At 62.5% G+C, this 20,549-nt stretch overlaps 1 protein-coding gene across 2 annotated transcripts; it reads left to right on the top strand.

Moving 5' to 3' along the window:
• Positions 1 to 1,112: 1,112 nt before the first annotated feature.
• On the top strand, positions 1,113 to 20,156 carry ICAM5 (intercellular adhesion molecule 5). Of its 2 annotated transcripts, none has more exons than XM_075121771.1 (11): positions 1,113 to 1,606; positions 4,440 to 4,712; positions 5,407 to 5,724; positions 7,582 to 7,863; positions 8,654 to 8,929; positions 10,482 to 10,724; positions 12,078 to 12,320; positions 14,887 to 15,126; positions 16,536 to 16,778; positions 18,910 to 19,173; positions 19,618 to 20,156. In XM_075121771.1, the coding sequence occupies exons 1-11, from the start codon at positions 1,411 to 1,413 to the stop codon at positions 19,815 to 19,817; spliced, it is 2,778 nt and encodes a 925-aa protein (XP_074977872.1). In that variant the 5' UTR covers positions 1,113 to 1,410; the 3' UTR covers positions 19,818 to 20,156. The 2 variants fall into 2 exon arrangements, with proteins under 2 accessions (XP_074977872.1, XP_048687375.2); XM_048831418.2 differs by lacking the exon at positions 1,113 to 1,606 and adding an exon at positions 3,030 to 3,776.
• Positions 20,157 to 20,549: the final 393 nt, after the last annotated feature.

Raw genomic sequence — 20,549 nt, 5'->3', positions numbered from 1 at the left:
AAATTTGTTACTCTCTAAAGTGCCACAAGTCCTCCTGTTCTTTTTGCGGATACAGACTCACATGGCTGCTCCTCTGAAACCTGTCACAAAACTAAGTGACTGGGCAACAACATGGCAAATGAAATTTAATGTGGATAAATGTCAAGTAACGCACACTGGAAAAAATAACCCCAATTATACATACAATGTGATGGGGGCTAATTTAGCTACAACTAATCAGGAGAAGGATCTTGGAGTCATCATGGATAGTTCTCTGAAGACGTCCATGCAGTGTGCAGAAGCAGTCAAAAAAGCAAACAGGATGTTAGGAATCATTAAAAAAGGGATAGAGAATAAGACAGAGAATATCTTATTGCCTTTGTATAAATCCATGGAACACCCACATCTTGAATACTGCGTACAGATGTGGTCCCCTCGTCTCAGAAAAGATAGACTGGCATTAGAAAAGGTTCAGAAAAGGGCACCTAAAATGATTCGGGGTTTGGAACGGGTCCCATATGAGGAGAGATTAAAGAGGCTAGGACTTTTCAGCTTGGAAAAGAGGAGACTAAGGGGGGTATGATAGAGGTCTATAAAATCATGAGTGGCATGGAGAAAGTGAATAAGGAAAAGTTATTTACTTGTTCCCATAATATAAGAACTAGGGGCCACCAAATGAAATTAATGGGCAGCAGGTTTAAAACAAATAAAAGGATGTTCTTCTTCACTCAGCACACAGTCAACCTATGGACCTCCTTGCCTGAGAAGGTTGTGAAGGTGAGGGCTATAACAGGGTTTAAAAGAGAACTGGATAAATTCATGGAGGTTAAGTCCATTAATGGCTATTAGCCAGGACGGGTAAGGAAGGGTGTCCCTCGCCCCTGTTTGTCAGAGGGTGGAGATGAATGGCAGAAGAGAGATCACTGATCATTACCTGTTAGGTTCATTCCCTCTGGGGCACCTGGAACTGGCCACTGTCGGTAGACAGGATACTGGGCTGGATGGACCTTTGGTCTGACCCAGTCTGGCCACTCTTATGTTCTTAGGGGAATAGGGGGACGGACGGACTGCCAGAGGGTGGGTGTAGGGGGATGGACAGAGGGACAAATGGGGTGTAGGGGGACAGACAGGGCCGTGAGGGGACCGAGGGGGGTGTCAGGGTGGGTAGGCTGGGCTGAACAAGGACTGACTGAATAGCTTAGCTCTCAGTGCTGCACACCCCACCCTGCCCTCTTCCACTTCCCTCCCTGCCCATTGCCCACAGAAACCTGCACGCCAGAGTGACCCCCCCTGCCAGCCGGGGACAGGAGCTTTCCCAACCCAGCGCCCCCCTGCCCATGCTGGAGGAGGCCGCCTGGTGCCAGAGCAGCCCGGAGCCTCCATCGAGCAGGGCTCTGGGAACACCCGGCCCAGCTTTCCCTGAGCATCCTCATGCTGGAGTCAGAGCTGGTGCCTTGCGGAGGGCTGGGGTTCCCGTGGGACTGGCCCGGGGAGCCCCATTTGCTGATGGGCTCCGCACTAGGGTCAGGGACCAGCACTCGGCCAGGACTGGTCCTAGGGCAGCGGTTCTCAGACTTTTGTCCTGGTGACCCTTCCACACAGCAAGCCCCTGAGTGCGACCCCCCCGGTACGTTAAAAACACTTTTTTATATTTAACACCATTATAAATACTGGAGGCGAAGCGGGGCTTGGGGTGGAGGTTGATCGCTCGCGACCCCCCATGTAATAACCTCACAACCCCCTGAGGGGTCCCGACCCCCAGCTTGAGAATCCCTGTCCTAGGAGCTCAGCCGGGGGCAGGCAATGTTGAGACAGGCCCCGTTCCATCCTTTGCAAGCAGCTGTCGGCTCCCAACAACCCAAATGGGAGCTGCCCTCCTTGGGCGACCCAGCTGGCCCCTGTTCCACTGACTCCGAGGAGAGTCCTGCGGTGGGCTAGGGCAGTGGGGCAGGGAGAGCCAGCACAACAGGGCCCTGGTCTCGGTCGGGGTCTGGGCAGCGCTTGGCACGACGGGGCCCTGGTCTCAGGTGGGGTCTGGGCGGCGCCCGGCCCGACGGGGCCCTGGTCTCGGTTGAGGTCTGGGCAGCGCCCGGCGCGACGGGGCCCTGGTCTTGGTTGAGGTCTGGGCAGCGCCCGGCGCGACGGGGCCCTGGTCTCAGTTGGGGTCTGGGCAGCGCCTGGCGCAACGGGGCCCTGATCTCGGGTGGGGTCTAGAGGCGCCCGGCACGACAGGGCCCTGGTTTTGGTTGGGGTCTGGAGGTGCCCAGCGCGACTGGGCCCTGATCTCGGGTGGGGTCTGGGCGGCGCCCGGCACGACGGGGCCCTGATCTCGGGTGGGGTCTAGAGGCGCCCGGCACGACAGGGCCCTGGTTTTGGTTGGGGTCTGGAGGTGCCCAGCGCGACTGGGCCCTGATCTCGGGTGGGGTCTGGGCGGCGCCCGGCACGACGGGGCCCTGATCTTGGGTGGGGTCTGGGCAGCGCCTGGCACGACGGGGCCCTGGTCTTGGTCGGGGTCTGGGCAGCGCCCGGCGAGACGGGGCCCTGGTCTCGGCTGGGGTCTGGGCAGCGCCCGGCACGACGGGGCCCTGGTCTCGGTCGGGGTCTGGGCAGCGCCCGGCGCGACGGGGCCCTGGTCTCGGTCGGGGTCTGGGCAGCGCCCGGCGCGACGGGGCCCTGGTCTCGGTTGGGGTCTGGGCAGCGCCCGGCACGACGGGGCCCTGGTCTCGGTCGGGGTCTGGGCAGCGCCCGGCGCGACGGGGCCCTGGTCTCGGTCGGGGTCTGGGCAGCGCCCGGCGCGACGGGGCCCTGGTCTCGGTTGGGGTCTGGGCAGCGCCCGGCGCGACGGGGCCCTGGTCTCGGTTGGGGTCTGGAGGTGCCCAGCGCGACTGGGCCCTGATCTCGGGTGGGGTCTGGGCGGCGCCCGGCACGACGGGGCCCTGATCTTGGGTGGGGTCTGGGCAGCGCCTGGCACGACGGGGCCCTGGTCTTGGTCGGGGTCTGGGCAGCGCCCGGCGAGACGGGGCCCTGGTCTCGGCTGGGGTCTGGGCAGCGCCCGGCACGACGGGGCCCTGGTCTCGGTCGGGGTCTGGGCAGCGCCCGGCGCGACGGGGCCCTGGTCTCGGTCGGGGTCTGGGCAGCGCCCGGCGCGACGGGGCCCTGGTCTCGGTTGGGGTCTGGGCAGCGCCCGGCGCGACGGGGCCCTGGTCTCGGTTGGGGTCTGGGCAGCGCCCGGCGCGACGGGGCCCTGGTCTCGGTCGGGGTCTGGGCAGCGCCCGGCGCGACGGGGCCCTGGTCTCGGTCGGGGTCTGGGCAGCGCCCGGCGCGACGGGGCCCTGGTCTCGGTCGGGGTCTGGGCAGCGCCCGGCGCGACGGGGCCCTGGTCTCGGTCGGGGTCTGGGCAGCGCCCGGCGCGACGGGGCCCTGGTCTCGGTCGGGGTCTGGGCAGCGCCCGGCGCGACGGGGCCCTGGTCTCGGCTGGGGTCTGGGCAGCGCCTGGCACGACGGGGTCCGGTTTCACTTGGAGCCCAGGGCCCTGAGCCCAGCGGTGCCCGGCTCTTATCAGGGGCGTTCCGCCGGCCGCTGGCTGCAGGAAGCGGAGGAAACCCGGACTCAGGCGCCGGCCAGTTCTCGGGAACTCGGGGGCGGGCGCCCGGGCTCCTGCGCCGCGCCGCGCCGCGCTCCCTCCTCCGCCCGAGCCCGAGCCCGGCGCGGCGCGTCCTCAGCCATGCGGCCCCGGCGGCTCCGGCCCCCGGCTCCCGGGCGCTGCCTGCCCCTGCTGCTGCTCCTGGCGCTCCCAGGTACGTCCCCGGATCGGGGCCCGGCGCGATGCCGGCCGGGAGGGGCTGCGAGCGCCGGGCAGCCGGGCGGGGTCGGGACCGGCCCTCGGGCGGGGTCCCCGCCACGGCCTCTTCCCCCCACCCCGCCGCCCGTGCCTGGCCGGCGGGGGGCCCGAGGGGGAGCCAGTCCGGCCGCCGGGGAGGATCGGGGGGGCTGGTTCGGCTTCTCCCGCTAGGTTGTGCGGGAGGTGGTGGGCACCAGTGGTTAGAGGGGGCGGGGTCTGGGAGCCAGGACTCCTGGGTTCTCTCCCCAGCTCGGGAAGGGAAGTGGGGTCTAGCAGTTGGGCGGGGGGACCCCTGGGTTGTAGCTCGGGCTCTGGGAGGCAGGTGGGGGTAGTGATGGGGTCACTGGGAGTCAGGACTCTGAGCTACCCTAGAACTTCAGGCAAGTCCCTTCACTTCTCCATGCCTCAGTTTCCCTCCTGGTGAAATGGGAACAATAATGTTTGCTTTGGGATCTTCGGGTGGAGGGCGCTGGACACCCACGGCACCGTTACTGTCCCGGGGCTGAGCGTGGATTCTAAACACCGGGAGATGCTGCCCTGACCCTGGTGTCCTCTGGCACCCGGGAGCTTCTGCCCCTTCCTCCGAGGCTCAGCGCGACGGGCCCGTTTGCCATTTCAGGGGCTGCAGAAGAACCCTTTAACGTGAGCGTTCGGCCGGAAGACTCCGTGGTGGAGCACGGCGGCGCCATCTGGTTAAACTGCAGCACCACGTGCCAGGATCCCGGTGCCAGGGGCGGCCTGGAGACCTCGCTCACCAAAGCCCAAGAAAAACGAGGTCCCCGGTGGGAGGCCAGAGAGCTGGTTAATATCTGGGAGTGGGTGTCGGCCCCCCAGTGCTATTTCTTCTGCTACGGAAAAGTAACTCGGGCATCTGCCCACATCACCACTTACCGTAAGCGACTCACGGAAGGAGGCTGCTGGGGGCTGGTAACGGGGGCTCTGTGGGGTTGACCCATTCCTGTGTGGGGAAGCCCAGGTTGTTTCCTGGGGAGGCAGGAGATGAGCCATCAGAGTAGAGACCCCCCCACCCCGGAGCAGACGGGATCATTGTGTAGTTCTGGGGAAAGAAGCTGGATCGGCTTCTCCAGAGAGTCCGGACTCAGTTTAGCCTCATAGCAGCACAAACTTCCCCTGAGTCCACAAACACCATCCCTACCCAGGGGCTTGCCCTTCACTGATGGGACCCCCCCCCCCCCCAGGGTTGGTCTCAGAGGCTCATGCTGCCCTCAGCCTGTCTGTAGAGGTTGCCGATGAGATGCCTGCATTGTGCCTGGCATGAAGATGTTTTGCGATGTGGGGACCCGTTCAGTTGGGAACCCACACAGTCCCACCTTTCCCCTGCTCCTGGAATGCCCTATGGGGCCAGCACAAAGATCCTATGTCCATCAGCTGGCGTGGGGGTGGGATCAGGGCAGGGGGATGCAGCCAGCTGCAGGTGCTGTCTCTTGAACAGTGCAGGCAATGCAGTGGGACAGGCTGCAGAATTCGGCCACGCCCTGGAGGATCCCAGCGCAGCCACCATGTTGGATTCCCTGTCCACTTCAGCTCCCTGGTGAAAGGCTGTCTGTGTCTTTGTGTCACTCCAGGGGTGCCGGAGCGGGTGGGGCTGGAGCGGATCCCGGAGCTGGAGCTGGGCCGGGCCTATAACCTGACGTGCCGGGTTCTGAACGTGGCGCCCGTCAGGCACCTCACCGTGACCCTCCGCCAGGGGGGACGGACCCTGCACACGGAGACCTTCCAGAACCGCACCAGGGCCGCGGCCGACAACGTCACGGTGACCCACGAGATCATCCCTCAGCGACAGGACCACGGGCAGGAGGTCACCTGCCACTCAGCGCTGGACCTGAGACCACTCGGGCAGCTCTTCCAAAACTCCTCCTCTGCGGTGGAGCTCAGGGTTTTTGGTGAGTGCCGATTCACTAGCCCCAGCCTCTCGGGCAGGCCCTTCCACGGGTGCAGAGCGGGTGCCCAGTGCCGACGCTCTGATCAGGAATGGGGCCCAAACCACAGGGAAACAAGAACCAGACCTTTGGCTCGCCTGCCTCTCGTCTGAGCCACCCGTTCATGCTCTGACAGCTGCCGGGTCTGCGGGAATTATAATCCCGTTAGCGGGAGTCTATTAATAACTCTGTGATGAATCCCCCAGCCGGCTCCCTGCCTTTGTCTCCAAGCTCCGGGCTATGGTGGAGCTGCAGTGGTTGCTTGACTCGCCGCTTTTCTCCTGCTGCTGGGGCGAGCGATCTGTGAGCTCACCTGGGTGTTTTCAATCCGCTACAAACCCTCCTCTCAGGGGAGAGAGGAAACACCAGTGCCAGCCCGTGGGCAGGACAAGGCGGTCACAGGAGGTGTCATTCACCACCCTCTGCCCTGCTCAGGGGTGCTGAGGAGAACAGGCCACGCTGGGTCAGAGTGAGGGTCCATCCAGCCCAGGGTCCTGTCTCTGACAGGGTCCGGTGCCAGGTGCTTCAGAGGGAATGAACAGAACAGGGCAATTATCAAATGATCCCTCCCGTCATCCCGTCCCAGCTTCTGGCAGCTGGAGGTTTAGGGACACCCAGAGCATGGGGTTGCATCCCTGCCCATCCTGGCTGACAGTCACTGTTGGACCCATCCCGCAGGAATTACCTAATTTTGTTTTGAATCCTGTTATTCTTTTGGCCTTCACAACATCCCCTGGCAGTGAGTTCCACAGATTGCCTGTGCGCTGTGCCAAGTGGAACTTCCCTATGTTTGTTTTTAATCCTGCTGCCTAGTAATGTCATTGGGTGGCCCCCGGCTCGTGTGTTACGTGACGGGCTGGGAGCTCTTGAGACAGCCAGCTATAGAGGAGGGATCAGGTTTTCTCAATGGGACGATGCTGGAATTGGAAGCTCTCAGGCCTCGGTCCTGATCCCACTGCAGATCTAAGGGCAGATCCTCAGCTGTTCTGTGACTGTCGGGCCCCTGGGTGGCCTCCCAAAATCACTAGTGGTGTTTGAAAAGCTTGGCCTTAATGTGAAAGTGAGGCAGCGGTGGCAGGGTGGGAGGGGGCATCTGGGAGCCAGGACTCCTGGGTTCTATCCCTGGCTCTGGAAGGCAGTGGGGTTAGAGTGGGGGGAGCTGGGAGTCAGGACTCCTGGGCTCTCTCTAGGAGGTGAGTGGAGGCTAGAGGTTAAAGCAGGGCAGGAACTGGGTATCAGGACTCCTGGGTTCAGTTCCCTGCTCTGCAACTCGCTGACTGCGTGACCTGGGGTAGGTCATTTCCCCTCTCTGCACCTCCCATTTCCGCACCCGCCTCCAGGGGCAGGGGCAGGGGCAGGGGCGAGGTGAGAATGGGAGAAGGTTTGTAAAACATGGTGAGGCCCTGTGTCATTGTGTCCGGATTTGGAACTGGAGCCTGGGAGGAAGTGAGACGCTCTCCCAACAGACATTGGCTGCGTTACTACTGGGTGTATTACGGTAGTGCCTGGAGACCCCGACCGCGATCGGGGCCCGCACGGGGGTGGGCGCGGCCCAGACCTCCACCAAGATCGGGGCCCCCATGGGGGCAGGTGCTTCCCAAACCTGGAGAGCCCTTACCCCAAGGATTTCACAGTCTAACTAGACAGAGGGTGGCAGGGGAAACAGAGGCAGAGAAAAGGGAAGGATTTGCCCAAGGCCGGTGGCCAAGCCGGGAATAGAACCCAGGTGTCCTGAGTCCCAGGCTGCTGGTCTGTCTACTCGGCTACATGCCTCTGAACGTTTCCCTGATGCCCCGCGATGGTTTTTCTCACCTGCTGCAGCTCTCCCAGAGGAGCCCCAGCTCCAAATCTCCCACCATATAGAGGTGGGCGACAAGGCGACCGCCCGCTGTGACGTGACCAAGGTCTTCCCTGCCGCTGGAGAGGCCCGGTTCACCCTGTCCTTTGGGGGTCAGCGCCTGAACTTCACCGTCACCACGTCGAATGACACGGCCACAGCCCAGGGCGAGGTTCGGTCCCTGTCCGCAGGCGAGCGCCAGCTGACCTGCACCGTGTCCGTGGGGCCCGTGTCCAGATCCGCAGGGCAGAGCGTTCTCGTGTACAGTGAGTCTCTGGATTCTTCCCCCTGGGGTGTGGGCAGTGCTGGGGCTGATCCTGCAAAGAGCTGCGTGCTGGGCGGCCCTGGCCCGCCTCTGCCCCCTCTCTGCAGACGAGCCATGGCATCAGCCCCGTGCCCAGTTCCAAGGAAGGAGCAGAGCTGAGCTGCACCAAGCCAGGGCTCTGTTCTGGAGAGGGAAGCAGTCGCTCTCCCTGCCCGCTGTGCGCGGGACTTTTCCCTGGGCGTGTTCCCTGGTTAATCATAATTGCATTGGTTGCTAATTGATCCCGATGAATGAGCTGGGAGTAGCAGGGCTCTTGACCCAGAACCAGCGGGCTCCGTCTCTTGTAGGGACCCGCACGATGCCTGGCCCACACCCTCACACCGAGGGCAAAGCCAAGCCTTGGTGATTTTTATTAGAACCGCTGATAATGCCCACAAAGCTCCAACCCACACAACCAGCTGGGGTTCGCCCAGCCGTGGCAGTAGTACTGCCCCCCTTCCTGGAGGACCTGGTGGCGAGAGACGAAGGCCCAGCCCCGCCTCTGGCAAGCTGAATGAGTCCAATGGGCCAGGTTCCCAGCTCCCCTGCTAGACCCTACTCTCTCTCCTGGCGCTGGCCAGAGAACCCAGGAGTCCGGGTTTCCAGCCCCTGCTCACACCACACCAGCCTGGCGCTATAACCCAGGGCTCCCCAGACTAGTGGAAATGGGGTTTCTTTGCAGCGGTGACGTCAGTCACATGTTAAAAATCACCCTGATTATTTCACAGCAGCTTTGCCTCGGTCCCCTGCAGGTTTCCCTCAGCCTGTCCTGGAGATCGACCAGCCACGGGCCCTCGTGAACAGGAACGTGAGCCTCACGTGCTGCTCCCCTGCCTCCCAGCCCCCCGGCACTACGCTACAGCTCAGAGACTCCGAGCGAACCCTGGCGTCCGGGCACCAGCCCTGCCTGCAGCTCACGCTGACGGCCCGCAAGGGAGACAACGGGAGGCAGTTCACGTGCGAAGGGAACCTCGCCCTGGGCAGCCATTCCTTCGTAAAGAACACGTCCGCCCAGCTCATCGTCCTCTGTGAGTCGGGAGCGGTGCCGATTTGCGCACAGACCCCACCTCTTCTTCACCACGGGGGCTGGAGTGCCCGTGTTCCTGCCCCTGCACGTCCCGCGGTTACTGACACCAGGGCAAAGCCTGAGCGGGTGGCCTCTTACGCCCTCCTACCGGGGCCCCTGGGATGGTCACACTGGAGCATCTCAAAACCTTCAGTGCCTTTATCCTCGTGCACCCCTCTGAGGCAGGGCCATGCCATTATCCCCATGGGGTAGGTGGGGAAACTGAGGCACGGGAAGCCTGGCAGAGGAGTTGGGTCCCTAACCATTGTGCCATCCAGCCGCCTGGTTGTCTGCCCATCTCTGCTCTGTCTGACTGGCAGCCTCAGCAGCGGAACCCACGTTGCTGTCGCACCTCCCGGGCTTCCTTATAAACCCTCGTTAACAGAAATTAATAGGGACACAGAGAGAGATGCTGCCAGACAAACCCATTTGCACTCCCCATCGGCCAGTGAGGAGGGAGAGCCTGCACAGGTGTCTGATGATACAGAATGGAGTTGAGCGCGAGCCGAAGGAGGGGAGTCTATTGGTTGGAATGTGTGTGGGGGGTGGGACGGGGCTGGGAGTCAGGACTCCTGGGTTCTATGCTTAGTTCAAGGAGAGGATTGGGATCTGGTGGGTTAGAGGAAGGAGGCTGGGAGCCAGGATTCCTAGCCTATGTTCCCAGCTCTGCTATAGACACACTGCGTGGCCTTGGGCATGTCTCTTCCCCTCTCTGTGCCTCTGTGTCGACTGCAATCATTGAGCAGGCTTGTGCTTGGCACCTCATGCAGAAAGCCCCTGGCTGGAAGGTGGGAGCTATGGCACGAGGACTCGCAGCTGGGGTTATTATTGGCCACAACCCAGTAGCCTTGCAGTGTGCGAAGCCTTTGTCTCTGCGAAGCACTTAAGGGCGTGCCTAAAGCTTTAGCGTGTGAGCAGGTCCCATGGCCCAGGGCAGGTGCCGAGATGGGCGGACACTGACGTCCGTCCGTTTGGCACGGCACTTGAGCCCGTGCTTCACTTTCTCAGCACACACCGGCGGGACTGACGTGCTCAATGTTCGGCACGTGCTCCGGGGCTGTGCTGTGTGGGGGCTGCAGTCCGAGTCCCAGAGCTCCCACCAGGAGACCTCTCGCCCCTCCACGCACCCATTGCCCTGCCGCTGGGGCCCTCGGGACGCAAAAAGTCCAGTGACCCAGGTCATTGATCCTCCTGCCACCCTGGGAGAGAGCAGAGTGTGATGGGCAACGACTTGAGTTCTGTCTCTCTGCACTTTTGGATGAGCCCGAAATGGATGAGTCTAGTGCCCGAGTCCCCAGACGTGGCTCGAGGGGACGCTGCGAACCCTGATCTTCAGGGCTGGCGGGAGCCCAGCCCGAGCTGTGGTGTGCGAATGGGACATGGGGCCTTTCCCCTGCAGGGGACGCCGGCCCCGCGTCGAGAGGGGAGTGGACAGATCAGGGCGTTCAGACGGAGCGAAGGCGTCATGCTCATCAATCCTTCCCACGCCAGCCTTACTCTTCTCTCTCTTCCAGACAAGCCTACGCTGGACGAGTCCGGCTGCCCAAGTCACCAGACGTGGCTCGAGGGGACCCAGCAGCAGCTGGCCTGTGAAGCCGACGGAAACCCGACGCCGGAGGTCTCCTGCCGCAAGGACAGCCAGGTGTACGATGCCGGCAGCGTGCAGAACGTCACGAGAGGCCACGCGGGGGTCTATCGCTGCAGTGCAACCAATGTGCACGGGATGGCCGGCAGGAACGTGACAATCCATGTCGAATGTAAGGGCAGGGATCGCAGCCTATGGGGGCCCTGGGGAGCTGATGGCCCCACGCAGCTGGGCTCCCCAGTGTCGGGTGCTCGTGGCTTCGAGTGCCTGGCTAGAAGTGACGCAGTCCCAGCAAACGCAAGACTGGTCAGACGAAGGGGGAGTGTGTGATTGCCAAGATTCCCCTTTGCTTGGGGGACTGGCTGGCTTGGGGTATGGAGAATGGGGGATGCGGCCTTTCCCCTCCAGGGGGTGCCGGCCCCAACCCACCCCAGGACATGGCTCAGGACAGGGAATGGGACAAGGGGCCTTTCCCCCCCTAGGGGGTCCGTCTCCAATCTGGCCCCAGGTGGAGAGGAGGAGTTCTCCTCCTCTATCGTCCCCAGACTGATAGCGACTGAAGAGTATCCCCCTCCGACAGTTTCTCCCTGGGCCCTGCATGAGGTGAGTTTGCCCCCACCCCACCCCCCAGGCAGTAACCTTGTCAGAGGGGCCAAGTTCTGAATGGGCCCCTGTGACGAAGTGGGACTGTTCCTAATGTTTCCTCTGAATAGTGTGGGGATGCCTCAGTTTCCCCTAGGCAGTTCTTAAGTCTCTAGGGGGTGGAGTAAGGGTGTATGATCATTGCAGAGCCCTAGAGGGCAGGTGTGTGCAGGGGTCTGGACACAGACAATGGCCGACACCCTGTTTCCTGGCCACTGATGGCCTGGGCCCTTCCCCCCTGCAAGGTGAGAGCTAAAGGGTTGGAGAACAAAGGAATCCGGTGACCTCCTGGCCCGGGAAAGGGACAAAGCCCAGAGGAGGAGGGGCTGGGGGGAGTTTCAGTTTGGGGCTGGCTGGAAACATGGAGTGAAGGGCAGACAGGGTTGTCTGGCTCACTGCCCCCCCCCAAAATGGACCCAGCTGAGGGGTTCTGTTCTCTGTACCTACAAGCTCTGGTTTAGACCATGTTCCTGTCGTCTAATAAACCTTCTGTTTTACCGACTGGCTGAGAGTCCTGTCTAACTGCGGAGTTGGGGGGCAGGACCCTCTGGCTTCCCCAGGACCCCACCTGGGCGGACTCACTGTGGGAAGCGCACGGAGGGGCAGAGGAGGCTGAATGCTCCGAGGTCAGACCCGGGGAGGTGGAAGCCGGGTGAGCTGTGTGTCCTGCAGACAGGCTGCTCATAGGAAGGCGACTGCCCCAGAGTCCTGCCTGGCTTCATGGGGAGCAGCTCCAGAGCATCGCCCGGGGACGCCGTGACAGCCCCCGAGTCCCAGCCCCCTCCGGAGCGGGGCGGGGCCAAAGCGCGTGGCAGGGGAACCAGCCCTGCTCTCGTGCCGTAGCTTCCCCTTTAAAAACGGGTCCTGGTTCCGTCTCTTCCAGATGGGCCTGAAATGGACAATGCCGGCTGTGCCAGGACCCGGACCTGGGTGGAGGAGACGGAGCAAAGCTTGGCCTGCCTGGCGTGGGGGAACCCGGCCCCGGCGGTGGTGTGCACAAAGGACGGGGCACCCTACGGCGTGGGGGTGCAGCGTCGGGTGGCGAGAGAGCACGCTGGGACTTACCACTGCACGGCCGCCAACACCCATGGCTCAGCCCGCCGGGAGGTGACCGTCCGGGTGGAATGTAAGTCAGCAAAGACTGGATCCCTGCAGAGCCCGGGAGGGCCCCAGCTATGCCCGAGTTAGTCACTTGCCCTAGACCCCCCTGCCCCGTCCTAACCCCTGGTCTTGTTCTGCCGTGGGTGGAGCAGTCGGCTGAGTTAAACCCATGCCCTGCAGCTGGTCTCGGTCGGTTGGTTGGTTGGATGGAAGCTCCCGATCAGGGGCCCCGTTGTGCCGGGCGGGCGCTGCCCAGACCCCGACCGAGATCTCATGGGGATCAGGAGGGAACTGTCCCTCGGGGAAGGTTAGCCCTTCGCTGCCTCCTCAGGGTGTCCTGCACTTCCCTTTGAAGCAGCTGGGGCTGGGCCCCGTTGGAGACGGGACACCGGGTCAGACGGGCCCCTGGGCTGAGCCAGTCTGGCAGCGCCTCTGTTCAGTGGAGCTGTGTCACGGAGTCCCTGGGCGATGCTCTGGAACTGCTCCCCATGAAGTCAGTCAGGACTCTGGGGCAGTCGCCTTTCTGTGAGCAGCCTGTCTTCAGGACACGCAGCTCACTCAGCTTCCACCTTCCTGGGTCTGACCTCGGAGCATTCAGCATCCTCTGCCCCTCCGTGCGCTTCCCACAGCGAGTCCGCTCAGGCGGGGCTCCTGGGGAAGCCAGAGGGTCCTGCCCCCCAACTTCGCAGTCAGACGTGACTCTCAGCCAGCCAGTAAAACAGAAGGTTTATTAGACGACAGGAACATGGTCTAAAACAGAGCTTGCAGGTGCAGAGAATGGGACCCCTCAGCTGGGTCCATTCTGGGGGGCAGTGAGCCAGACAACCACGTCTGCACTTCACTCCATGTCCCAGCCAGCCCCAAACTGAAAACCCCCTCCAGCCCCTCCTCCTCTGGGCTTTGTTCCTTTCCCGGGCCAGGAGGTCACCTGATTCCTTTGTTCTCCAACCCTTTAGCTCTCACCTTGCAGGGGGGAAGGGCCCAGGCCATCAGTTGCCAGGAAACAGGGTGTCGGCCATTCTCTGTGTCCAGATCCCTGCACACACCTGCCCTCTAGGGCTCTGCAATGATCATACACCCTTACCCCACCCCCTAGATACTTAAGAACTGCCTAGGGGAAACTGAGGCACCCCCACACTATTCAGAGGAAACATTAAGAACAGTCCCACTTCGTCACAAGCTGAGAACCAGGCTCCCGTCGTCCTCCAGGGCCATGCGAAGAAGGGAAAAGTACAAGCGCGCAAAACTCATTAGGAAAGAGACAGTGACCTTTGACACAGCGCCCGGCGAGCAGGACTGAGCAGCAGCCGAAGCAGCCCAGCCAGGAGGACGTATAAATACAGCGTGCCCAGGGCAAACACCTCGTCAGCAGCAGAGGTTAATTAGGCAGCTAAGGAATGTCTGAAATGTGACACAGTTTGGGACTGTGCTGAAAACCCAGCTCGGCTGGAGTCAGAGAAAGGGACTGACTAAGCTGGGGGGAGAGGTAGATACGCCGGAGGGGACGGATGGGGTCCAGAGTGACCTAGGGAAATTAGAGGATTGGGCCAAAAGAAATCTGATGAGGTTCAACAAGGACAAGTGCAGAGTCCTGCACTTAGGACAGAAGAATCCCATGCACTGCTACAGACTAGGGACCGAATGGCTCGGCAACAGTCTGTAAGGACCTAGGGGTTACAGTGGACAAGAAGCTGGATATGAGTCAACAGTGTGCCCTTGTTACCAAGAAGGCCAATGGCATTTTGGGCTGTATAAGTAGGGGCATTGCCAGCAGATCGAGGGACGTGATCGTCCCCCTCTATTCGACATTGGTGAGGCCTCATCTGGAGTACTGTGTCCAGTTTTGGGCCCCACACTACAAGAAGGATGTGGAAAAATTGGAAAGAGTCCAGCGGAGGGCAACACAAATGGTTAGGGGTCTGGAACACATGACTTATGAGGAGAGGCTGAGGGAACTGGGGATGTTTAGACTTCAGAAGAGAAGAATGAGGGGGGATTTGATAGCTGCTTTCAACTACCTGAAGGGGGTTCCAAAGAGGATGGATCTAGACTATTCTCAGTGGTGGCAGATGACAGAACAAGGAGTAATGGTCTCAAATTGCAGTGGGGGAGGTCTAGGTTGGATATTAGGAAAAACTTTTCACTAGGAGGGTGGTGAAACACTGGAATGCGTTACCTAGGGAGGTGGTGGAATCTCCTTCCTTAGAAGTTTTTAAGCTCAGGTTTGACAAAGCCCTGGCTGGGATGATTTAGGTGGGGATTGGTCCTGCTTTGAGCAGGGGGTTGGACTAGATACCTCCTGAGGTCCCTTCCAACCCTGATCTTCTATGACTAGGGACTGGCGCTGCAGATGCCCTCGGGAAGTAGGGGTCTGAGTGTGAGATGCTGTAAATGGGCAAGCACGGAAACCGGCTGGTCACGCTTGTCATAGGCTGTCAGGGTCGGTTCTCGCACACCGGGTAACATCCGTGCCTTTCTGCTGTGCACCACGCTCCTAATTAATTCATCAATCCCAGTCCAGCTTGGGGATCAGAGGTTTCTCTCCGTGACTCCAGACCCCGAACCTAACCTCCGGCCCATCTGCCTTCCAGATAAGCCATCAATGGACGAGCTCAGCTGCCCAAGTGCCTGGACCTGGGTCAAGGGGATGCCGCAGGTGTTCTCCTGTGACGCCGATGGCATCCCAGCCCCAGAGGTCGTGTGCACCAAGGACGGGGTCTCGTACCGCCTGGGCCAGGGGCTGGGCCTCAAGGACCCCATGGGCACCTACCAGTGCAACGCCACAAATCCTCACGGCTCGGCTACGAAGACGGTCACCATCACCCTCGAATGTGAGTTTACAGCCTGGCAGGCAGAACTGCCCTCGCGGGCCAGGCTGGTGCCTGCATCAACCCCCATCCCTGGCCCAGTCCCACCCCTGCCCCCCAACCTCCACCCAGGGCTGGGCCGGTCTCCATTGGCACCCTCCCTGGCTGGTCTGTGGGTTACTGTACCGGGGCCCTGCCCACGGGCTCCGGGGCGGTTTGCGAGGGGTTTCTCTTTGCACTTTCCCAGCACGTACACAACAGCGCAGCCCGTGCGCGCAGTGAATTCCAGCTCTGCCCCGGCCCTCCCGGCAGCCACGTACAATTGTCCGCTTGCCTCATCCAGCAGGTGCTTGTGTCACGGACTCCCAGGACTGGGAGGAACCCCCTTCGGTGTGACTGCCCTTCTCGGGGGGCCACCTCTCTCGGGGTTAAGCCATAGGCCTCTCCGCCTCCTGGAGCCGCACCTCTTGGAGCCTCAGCCCGCCTATCTCTGCCGTGGGACCCCTCAGGGAGTCCCCTCGCTCTGGACCCCCGGGGCCTCCGCTCCCAGAGGGAATAATGCCCCCACCCCCCTGTTCTCTAGACCAGAGCGACGCTCAGCCAGGGTAACACAGGAGGGTTTATTGAGCGTTGAATCCAGCACAGGAAACTCTCCGGGCCTCAGGCCTGGCACCCCTCAACACAGCACATCCCAGTCTCCCCTGCACCCAGGGGGGCTCTGCCTGCCCCCTCTCTCCAGCCCCAAGCCCCCCTGCTTCCCAGCTGGGTATCTGATGTCATCGGCCTCAAGCCCCCCCTCTGTCCATTGTCTTCTCTCCAGGTGAACAGGGTCGCCTGGGCCCCCTCTCCCCTCTTCTGTCCTCTGGCTGGGACCGGCTGGTCAGGTCACCGGGGTCCTCTCCCCGCAGCCCATTGTCCCCCCACTGGCCAGACCCGGCTGGGACTCCTGAGCTGGGCCTCCCGGTCACCTGTCAATGGGGTCTCCATTCGCCAGGCCAGTCGCTGGCCCTGTGTCCCCACAAACCCCCTCTCCCACCACCTCGTAAAACCAGTAATCCCCAGGGAAATTGAGTCCCACCCCCTCTGCCTGCAAACCATTGAAAACAACGAGAAACCCCCCCGCTCCCTCAGAGCTCGTCTGCGGCCCTGAGAGCAGAGAGGCCTGGGGCCCCTCTGTTACAACAGCCGTTGTGTCGGGGAGCTCGGCTCTGAGGGCGAGGCGCTGCCCCAGAGACAGTGTCTCTTTCGGCTGCCGCGTAGCCGCTCCCCGGTTACCCTGCCCCTGCCTGGACTAGGAACCTGGCGGACGAAAAGGTGGCCCAGCAGAAGCGCTCGGCCGGGGTTCACCTAACAGAAAACGGAGCCGCGGGCTGGGGGAGCCGCGGGGCTTCTTTGAGGTACTGAATAGTGGGCCCTTGTTCTCTGCCTTCCAGACAAGCCCACCATGGACGAGTCCAGCTGCCCCAGTACCCGGGCGTGGCTGGAGGGGACCCTGCACACCCTGGCCTGTGAGGCGGACGGGATCCCCGTCCCCCGCGTCCCATGCGCCAAGGAGGGAGCAGCTGACGAGTTTAGCGGCGAGCGGAACGTGAGCCGGAATGACTCTGGCACCTACTGGTGCACGGCCATCAACCGCCACGGGTCGGCGAGGAGGGCGGTCACCGTGCGGGTGGAATGTGAGTCCCGATCGTGCGCCAGCGTGGCACAAGACTGCCCGGGCCTGGCTCGCCCTACATGTGACCCTCAGGCTGCGCGGTCAGCATAGGGGGTGGGAACGGCTCCCTGAGAATCCCCCTCCCGGACAGGTGCCCAGCTGGCATAAAGACCCTGCTCCCAGCCCCTGGCATATGGCATTGGGGCAGGTCTCTGGCCTGTGCTCCGCAGGAGGTCAGACTAGGTGATCCTGTCTGGCCTTGGAATCTGTGAATCTGGCGCGTGGCTGGAGCACACGGCCGTGCAGTATCTGCTGCTCCCCAGGGGCCACAGGGTGCAGAGTGTGAGTTAGAGCAGCCCCAAGGCTGCTCTGATTCACCCTGTGGGCTGGGCGAGAGCCCTGCATGACCCCAGAAGACAGGCAGCACAAACGGCTCCTGTTGCTATTGCCACACCATTACGGCAGAGCCTACGGGCCCCAGCCATGGAGCAGGACCCCTGTGTGCAGGGAGCTGTACATTATTTGTTAGGTGAATTACGCCAGGGCCCCATGGCAATAGGGGCTGCACAGACACGGAATGGAGTAACAGCCCCTGCCCCAGCGAGCTCAGTCTCAGCCAGTCCCTGCCAGAAGCGCGGGAATGGAGCAGCTGGGACTCCGGCCCAGTGCGTGCAAAGTGCAGCTGCTCTGATTTTGGGCTGGTCCAAGCACAGCAGGGGGAAGCTGACCCTGGACATTCCTAGACGAGCCAGCCTCCGCACCGCACCGGAAATCACTGACCGCGAAAGAAAGTTCAGAGTCTCGTGTACTTGCCGCTGCTGGCTCCATTTACTGGCCCCCTCCCAATTCCCCTGCGCCGGGCCTGGCTCGCGAACACTAGCCGGGGGGTCGGGCCCGGCTGCAAAGTGCTGAGCTCCTCGCTGCCCGGGGCAAGGCAGGAGGGCGAGCGCCACCGGGACGCTCCCAAGACGGCGCGATTGCGGCCGATTCCCCTCCCGCTCGCCCGGCGTCCGTCACACCAGCTCCGCCCAAAATGCTTCTCAAAGAGAGAGCTAAAACCAATCACAGCCAGAGGGAGAACCCAGCGGGCCGGGGAGACGCGAGCTGGGGTCTGGGGCGGAAGAGCTGGGGGGGGCGCTGGGTTATCAGTCGCCGCGCCAGCGCTGTACAAATGGCCGCAGGGCCCCGGAGCCGGTGTCTGAAGGCTGCTCCCCACTGCAGCTCTCGGAGCTCCAGCCGGAGCCGCAGCGTCTACACGGCCGTTTCTGGGGCCGCAGCACGAGCCCGTCCCTAGCCCCGTAGACGTTCCCTGGGCCCCGGCTGGGCGCTGCACGCGGCCAGAGGCCATTTCACCTGCCAGCCAGTGGGGCCTGTTCTGCCTCCCTCAGCGAGGTCACGGGGCCCGTCCCCGGGATTTCCGCCCGGGACGCGCCTGGCAGCTGGGACCGGCTCCCCACGCAGGGTTCTGTCTGAGCAGCAAAGCACGGTACGCTCCTTGCTGCCGGTCAGGCGTTTCCTCCCCCTCGAACCCGTGCGGCTCTCACCTGTGCTGGTGCCGCTCTTCCCACTTCCCTCACCAAGCCAGAACCGGCCACAGCGTTCCCGGCTCGGTCTCGCCGGGTAAAATCGCCTCCCTGCGCCTGTTTGCACAGCCGAGGGGCCGTCAGCCCTGACCGTCACAGCATCGCACCGGGCGCTCCTGGCCAGCTGCTCAGCCAGTGTTAGCCCCATTTTATGGCTGGGGAAAATTGAGGCAAATTGGGTGACAGGTCCAAGCTCACGTGGGGCGTCTGTGGCAGAGCCAGGGTTTGACCCCAGGGGTCTGCCCTGCTGCTGAACACAGGGAGGCTTTACCAGAGCTCAGAGGAGAAAGCTCCTGCTCACAGATGGAGAAATGGCGGTGGGGGGGGGGTCCGGGGCTGGCTGAGCAAAGGGAGCCAAGAGAGAGGTAGGATGGCGCAGTGGTTAGTGCACTAACCTGGGACTCGGGAGACCTCAGTGCCATCCTTGCACGGCCTAGGGCATCTCTCGGTGCCCCACTGTAGAATGGGGGGGGTGCTCCCCCACGGCACGGGGCGGTGTGTGGGCGAGCAGGGGCCGCAGAGGGACCCGGGGCCACATGGCTGCTCAGTGTGTGACCTTTCTCTCTCCAGACAGGCCCGTCGTCTTGCTCCTGGCTGTCAGCCCTTCTGCCACCGTCCCACGCGGCGCCAACTTCAACATTAGCTGCCGTGCCGAGGGCTCCCCGGCGCCCGCCTACCGCTGGACCGTGCCCCCCGCCCCCAATGTCCACTGCTCGGCCGATAACAGCACCGTGAGCGTGGCCGGCGCCGACAGGCACAACCGCGGCGTGTACGTCTGCAGGGTCTCCAACGCCCACGGGCAGCACCTGGGCCGGCTCCAAATCCAGGTGACAGGTAGGGACCGGAGGGCGAGGACGCCAGGGAAGGGCAAAGTGAGTGTGTGTGGGGGGGACAGACCCCCTCTGGGGTTCCTCAGTGTTCTGCGGCAGCCCTGGGGGGCCACGTTCCCTGCCGCGCGGTGGGCGAGGAGGCAGGACCTGGGGCGAGTCTCTGCTGGCTTTGTAACAGAAGCTGCCTGGCAGGGGGGGGCTGGGGGTCTGTGCGGGGACCCAGACAACCTGCCGTCTATTCCCAGCTCCACTACTGGCCTGCTGAGCAACCCTGGGCAAGCTGCAGCCCCACTCTGTGCCTCGGTTTCCCTTCCCCACCTCTGCCCTGCCGTGTGACCTTGGGCATGTCCCTTCCCTGCTTGATGCCTCTGTCTAGCCTGGAAGCTCTCTGGGGCAGGGACTGTCTTTCCGCCTGGAGCCTAAGCTGCGTGTCCCTCCCCCCCGCCAGATAACAGACTCATTGTTGCCGCCCTGACCGTGGGGGTGGCCGTCCTGCTGCTGGGTGGGACGGCCGGGCTCGTCTATTACCTCAAATCCACCGCCTGCAAGAAGGGGGAATACAACGTGCAGGACGCCGAGAGCTCCTCCAAAGCCACCTGCCTCGGCCTCGACAGTGCCGTCTACGGGATACAGCTCATGCAGACCTGAGCCGGCCGGCGGCTGGAGCCGCGAGCGCAGGGGCTGCTGGAGGGGAACCCGACGGTGCGTCCCTGCGGCCGGGGCGCTGGCCGGACCGGCTGGTTTGTTTGTTTGTTGTTGCATCCGTCCTCGGGCCACTTCAGAAGCTCCTGCCAAACTGTGTTCTCTGGCCAGCCCCGGCCTGTCTCCATACAGCCACCTCCGCGGGCAGCTCCTGTCCCTGGGCTTCCTGGCTCGGATCTGCTCCTGCCTTTTCCCTTCCCCAGCCCCACCCTGGAACTTCCGGTTTGTCTCCACTCCAGAAAGCTGGTGTCTTGCCTTAAATATCCGTTCTCCGGCTTTGGGAAATGGGTCATGAGCTGGCCCAGGCCCAGCAATGATTGTACTGAAGCACGCGGGGTCAGGGGTGTTGCCTAATCCAGCACCTGGCTGGACGGCGTTTGCAGGGGAGAATGGGTACGTGGCCCGCTGGGATCTGAACGTCTAGGTCCCAGTTTCCCACCTGGGGGGAGGCAGGAGCCACCAAACACAATCGGGCCTGCGGGGAAACAAATGTGCTGGGTCTCTGTCCCCCGGCTAGCAGGAATGGGCCAGTCTGTCCTCAGGTATAAGAACATACGACCGGCCAGACTGGTCAGAGCAAGGGTCCATCCAGCCCAGTGTCCTGTCTGCTGACAGTGGCCAGTGCCAGGGGCACCCGAGGGAATGACGAGAACAGGGAATCGCCCAGTGATCCATCGC

Source organism: Caretta caretta, chromosome 20 (genome assembly GCF_965140235.1).
Source record: "Caretta caretta isolate rCarCar2 chromosome 20, rCarCar1.hap1, whole genome shotgun sequence".
Classification (NCBI taxonomy): domain Eukaryota; kingdom Metazoa; phylum Chordata; order Testudines; family Cheloniidae; genus Caretta; species Caretta caretta.
Note: the sequence above shows the minus strand (reverse complement) of the source record. Positions and strands in the feature narration are given on the sequence as shown.